This window comes from Micropterus dolomieu, linkage group LG23 (assembly GCF_021292245.1).
Source record: "Micropterus dolomieu isolate WLL.071019.BEF.003 ecotype Adirondacks linkage group LG23, ASM2129224v1, whole genome shotgun sequence".
In the NCBI taxonomy this organism is placed as follows: Eukaryota; Metazoa; Chordata; class Actinopteri; order Centrarchiformes; family Centrarchidae; genus Micropterus; species Micropterus dolomieu.
Window position 1 is genome coordinate 15,481,798 of NC_060172.1, and position 5,997 is coordinate 15,487,794.

Genomic DNA, 5,997 nt, shown 5'->3' on the forward strand with positions numbered 1-5,997 from the left:
AGGGTCAGGTGACAATGGGCCTATCAAAATCTCATGCATATTACCATAAATATCAATTTTTGCTCCCCTTGTCAACTGTATTATAGGTGTCAAGAGTGACCTTCCAAGATGATAAAATGCTGCCTTGAGTTTCTCTGTGAACTGAGGTGCAGATCTAATATCTCGTCACTAGGAGGTGCACTTGTATGAAGCAAAACTTAGTCTCCACTTCTCCCACAGCAAGTTCTTCCACTGTCACAATTTGTAGTAAAGCACTTATAAACCAGCTATAATAGACAATCATTTCTCATTTTTAACATTTCTCATCAAGCATTTCAGAATGGAATATTGCCAGGGCCGGGACTTGCACTAATAACAAAACTTCCCTTATATAAGTTAAAGAGGTGATTGAATTTTTATTTTATATTTTATTTTGTGTTAGTTAGTGATGCTTGGATGTGTATTTGCTCCGCAAATTAAGAGAAATCCAGTTTATGAGATCGAAAACTAAGCATCCATCGGTGTCAATCAATTTCAAAACCCCAGAAGGGTTGAATACATGTCATCAACTCTCAAACAAAACGACCGTTGCCTTTGAGCTCTCCAACTCACAAGTCGATGCCAGTGAACGGGGGAAAAGACAGACGTGCATTAAGAGGGGTTTCCCCGGTGGTTTGGTTGGGTATTCCCCCTGGTATATTTATTGCATGGCAGGGCTCATTAGACCAGAATGGGCAACCATTGTCAAAGGAGAGGTGATAATGGCCAACTTACCATATTGACTTCTGATACCATGTCTATGCTGGCTATGTCTATATTCATTCCCACTCCAACCGGAGGACCTTGAACAGATCAAAACAACGGTAAGCAATAGAAACACTGTACATCAGGTGCAGCCTATATGATTCATTGACTTATTGTGCGAAACGGTTAATAATGTGTGCGGTAACATTTGCGAATTTTGCTGTTGTCAGCCGGATAATAGTTTACAGTGTTCATTTCGGGTAGGATTAGATGCGCTGAGCTACGGTGAAAGTGTTTGTAATTCCCCTAAAAGTTGTTGGTATTAAATCATCTAGCCCTAAACGTATTTCCGTCGCAGTGGAAAACCTATATTGGAACATTAATAAACAAAAATGGGAACCCTGTCTAAAATTTCATCGCACATGCACTGGGAGTTGACAGCCACGTTTGGAGTGATCATGCATTCAAATAAATGAGCCGGTGTAGCCTATTTTATCGTCCTATTTCATCCTTCAGCCACATCACTCATGTGTTCTCCCATTATGTCGTCGGTACTCTGGCTTGTTCTGACACATTTTCCCTCGACTGTATCATATAAAATGTCACAGATTGTGGCACCGGGAGAAGCCGATCAGAAACGTCTCTTTTTACTTTTTCGAAATTGCAAACCGTAATTGAGTTATCGGCGAATAAGGTAGTATTTTAAACACTGTACTATTATACAGGCTGACATTGGGCAAACTCGAATATAGTTAGTAAAAATAGGAGTTCATTTACCTCCGAAATCTGGCCTCAATCGTATATCATAACCTTTCAACAGTCTATCCACCGTTTCTTTAACCAAAGACATATTGCTAGGGTCACTGACACCGGCACTATGGAAGAAAAAAGAGAGAAAGGGTGTACAGCAGATGTAAAATACGAGACATTCTTGATCCATAAAGAGTTCAAGTATTTTCCATGCCATCTGTAACACAGTCACACTTAGTAAAAAGGAGTGGAGCATCCCCGACCCCTTAACTTACCTTTGGGCGCACGCCACGGCCACTACGAGAGGGAACAGCAAGACGCAAAAACACCTCATTCTTCTTATTCTGAACACTGCCATACTTATGTTATGTGTTTTTTTCTTTTTGTCAAGACAGACGAGGTCCAACTTATTCTTGCCAGTGCAGTAATTCCAATGCCGGGCGCATGCGTATTCCCGACCACAACATCAAGAAGCAGCGCTGCTGCTGATGGTAGTGGCAGATGTAGTACCCAGCCACGGAGAAAAATTTAAAGGAGAACCAAGATTACAAGTTACTCGGGGGCACACGGGGGATCTCCGTGGCTTCTTTACAGCTAGTGACTGATTTAGAAGCGGTAACTGTGACGGGGAAGTTGGTGGTTCGAATCCACGGGAGCGAGGTGGAAAATGTGGGTGGGGTTTTCTCTCTCCGTTCGCTGTTTAGACACCCGTCAGCCAACTCATCTAGCTGGCCCTGACCAGGGCACTTAACCCCGCTGCTCTTGCAGGGCTACTTGGGGGATTCCAGCTGAAGTTTGGTCCGGGGCAGCTTCTAGTGTAAATGAATAGGAGCGCGAGGCAGAGCATTAGATAGAGCATTCAACTTTACTTTAGTTCCATGAATCAATAGATTGTAAATCTGACCACCAGCACCAAACATTCACAAAGTGGAATGTGTATGTGAGACAATACAGATCAATATAGATCATAGCGTCTATTATTAGGCTATAAGTAGTAGTATTATATCTGCATTTATTTTGTGTTAATTGCAAAACAATAATATTGATTGACAGTGGCATCAGTCCCTCTGTGCATGGGTGTGAGCTTGCACACAAGGCAGATACAGAAGAAGGGAGAAGAAACTGTTCTTGTAGCTTGTAGTTTTGGTGAGTACTGTCAGGTGCTTCCCACGGGACAGCTGAGAGAACAGAACAGATTGCTCACTTCTTCAAAAAAAAACAAAACAAAAAAAAAAACGACAAAAAACCCCGCACTATTGTTGTTTTTGACTCTGTCCATGGTACTGAAATCTGCGAATTCAATGTAACCCCCCCCCCCCAAACACGATCACACACAACACCACCACCACCATCTGACTCTGTCCATGGTGCTGAATGTTGCCCCCTCTCTCATTATCGTTTTCACTTAACACAAAGGGGGGTTCCTTCCCTTCATCCCTGCACCAACAGTTGCTCACGCATCGATCTCCACGCATCCAGGCCTCTGACAAAAACGAGAAGCATGGCTTAATACTCTGAGAGGCGCGGTGCCAATGCAGCGCTTCGGGTTGGAAGCGGGATGCATGGAGCAGAGCAGTATGCACTGAAGCCTACACGCAGCACATCTCTTGAAGCTATGCACGCGTGTAGCTCCACGCACTGGTAAGCAGGATGGGCGCCACTGTGTAAAGTCGGACACGAATCGTCATGGATATGGTGAGATCAGAGGCGGATGCTAGAGCAGTGAGCCCTGTGTGGGAGTCCTACAGTGGCTCTACTGCCTGAGAGAGGAGGGGGAAAGAACTGGTCCACAGGAAGACGCTAAATAGCCTATGTTGTACTGTAAAAGCACACGTTAAACTGATGAGTGTCCATATTATGATTCTACTCATGGTGACATTTTATTGATTTGTTCACATTAAATATTGTAATCCATTGTATTATTGAAAAATAAGAGATTCTGCACCTTATTTGACCTGATAGGGGCGCTATAAAATGAGAAGAATTTAAAAGTCAAATTAAATGCATTGGTAAATACTGGGTGTGTTAGTATAAGTCCCAGCACACAACAGTATTATCCACAGGGGGTTGATATGAAAATGTTGAGAGACAAATATTAGTTTGGCAGCTGCATTTTTGGCTTTTGATAATTACTAGAGAGCTTAACTTTTTAGGTTAGGTGATTACGCTACACCTTCTCCTCCATGTGAAGAAGGTATATTATTCCAATTACTACGTTCTGTGTGTAAGAATTTCAACAAATATAACAAAACATGCTTCTGAAATAAATCACCTAGCTTTATGTTTGCCATCCCTTTAAACAGTAAGCTATCTCTTCAATACACTGCCATGGTTTTGCGAGCAAGGGCTTTCAAGACTAAGTAGTCTGAAGAGACAGCACAGATTTAATACAGTGATGCTGATAACCACAGTAAGTCTGGTTGTGGTGCTACCTGGTTACCCGCTGACTGGATCTATGATAACTCTGATGTGTTCCTGAGGAAGAGTTTGCTCCAGGGCATCAGCACCATGGATTGCACATACAAAATTTGATACATCTTTGCCTAATGGTGGCACTGTGTTTTATTTAAATTATGTAACAGACCAAAAAGAGTCAAACTCAAAGTTGTTGTTTTCCATGCACAGATTTTAGTGACTGAATGAAAATTAAGTCAGTCTATCTAAGTGATGTACAAGTTTGGTTGTGTGGCACACGAAGGACATAATCACTATCAATCAAGGGTTTACATATCATGACCTCATTTAGTATGCTTTTCATATCTCACCAATATTCATTAGAGGGTGAACAGATGGTGGAACCATAGAGTGCTTTGCCAATCACAATATTGTGAATATAAAAAAAGGTTGTATTGTAACGTTTCAATGTCAGTGGGTGGATGTTCACATCCCTTTGAAACTGGCACTAAGGCACGCAAACAAATATTTATGCTTGATTTACTGAATTGTTTAACATTCCCAAAAGGGCTCTAGCTCTCCCTTTTCTCTCTCTATCCATGTCTTTCTGCATCTTTACACTGAGAGGAATATAATGACTGCTTTTCTGGGCCCCTCACTAAAACACCATACATTTCTGCCAGTGCAATATTTAGGTTGTCCTGCTCTGATGAATAAAAAAGGATGTCCCCAATGTCTGGAAAAAAAGCATTCATGTTGTTTCATGTCAGTAAACTGGAGTTTATTTACTGGCATCTTGGCAAAATGATGGACAATGTGCTTGTGTAGGGAAGAGGCTTGTGATTTCTCTCTCGCTTTATGTGTGTGTGAGAGAGAGAGAGAGAGCGAAGATTCTGTGCCTGAGTACACAGATAACACATCTCAGTCCATCGTCTGCCATGACATTGACTTTTGTTTTTGCAATAATCAACATGATGAAAAAACTCAAATATTTGCATACAATGTCACGCACTGAGAATTTCATTGAGCACAACATTTGATGCCAAAAGCTTTAGTTCTTCTCACATGTATACACATACACACATGCACACACATTGCCATGGTTTACCTTTGGCAGACCAGCTTTTTGCCTACACATGGGAAGTGAGTCCCTGCATTATGAATCTGGAAAGACCTTTTTTTAGTCCACACATTGTGAGTAATATAAGTAAATTCACACGCATACTACACAATTCTAAAACCTTAAAAGTCAAATCAATGATTCTGTAAGGATTCTTATGAGACATAGTGTACTCAAAGATTTGGATTAAATACTTTATTTCTAAAGAAAAGCAATTTGATTACATAACAGGTTCATCTTTATTATGATGTGGAGTTTATTCACGTTAACTAGTGGGTCTATAATTCTATCTCTGCCCACCACATGTCTCATTTATGAGCATTTCTTCAATTAAATTGCTAAAGCTATTGTAAAACCTTGCCAAATATTGGCAAACTAATAAAGCCAGTGGGATCAGCTTTTATTTATTTACACATTTCAGGCATGTCCAGAGGGATGGTGGTAGGGGAAGAGGGTGGATTACTATGCAGTGCTTAATAAACCTCTAAAGCTTGTGGTTTTACTGTGGAGTTTGCACCTGGTCTGTTCTCAGCAGGTAACACCTCCCATGAATCGACTGTCTGATATCCATCCAGTCCCACGGAGACGGTTGGCAACATGCCAAAGCACATGGCCAAAATACAGTGGCATCATTTCACCCACTTACTCTCATGACTGTGTCTATGAAATGGGCATCAAAACACTGTGGAGATACAACAAAATATGTTAATAGATGGTGGTTTTGTAATATGTTTATACATCCATATGAAGAGTGTGTGTGTATAAATACATGCATGTATCTATTGCTCAAAAACAACCTATAAGGGGCATTTCAGCTTGAAAAAGGTTGTCAGATCAAAAATTACCAAACAACATAGAAGCAACAACAGTTCAGCAGTTAACATACATCATAATCAAACACAATTTGTCAGCCAGAGATGAAAATTGCACTTTGCCTTTCCCTGTAATTAAAACACCTCTCTGTATTTCTCTTTTGTGTGTACTGCAATTATAGCATTGACATTGCTGAT

General features: G+C 40.9%; 1 protein-coding gene across 2 annotated transcripts in view; it reads right to left on the minus strand.

Annotated features, from left to right (window-relative positions):
- The window catches only part of LOC123963189 (gamma-aminobutyric acid receptor subunit beta-2), a 72,501-nt gene extending 70,481 nt beyond the window's left edge, over positions 1-2,020 (minus strand). For both annotated transcript variants that reach the window (XM_046039832.1, XM_046039831.1), the window contains exons 1-3: positions 1,749-2,020; positions 1,501-1,598; positions 754-821 (exon numbers count right to left, since the gene is read on the minus strand). In XM_046039832.1, the coding sequence (XP_045895788.1) occupies positions 754-821; positions 1,501-1,598; positions 1,749-1,831 (249 nt within the window). In that variant the 5' untranslated portion in view covers positions 1,832-2,020. The remainder of the gene's footprint in view (positions 1-753; positions 822-1,500; positions 1,599-1,748) is intronic.
- Positions 2,021-5,997: the final 3,977 nt, after the last annotated feature.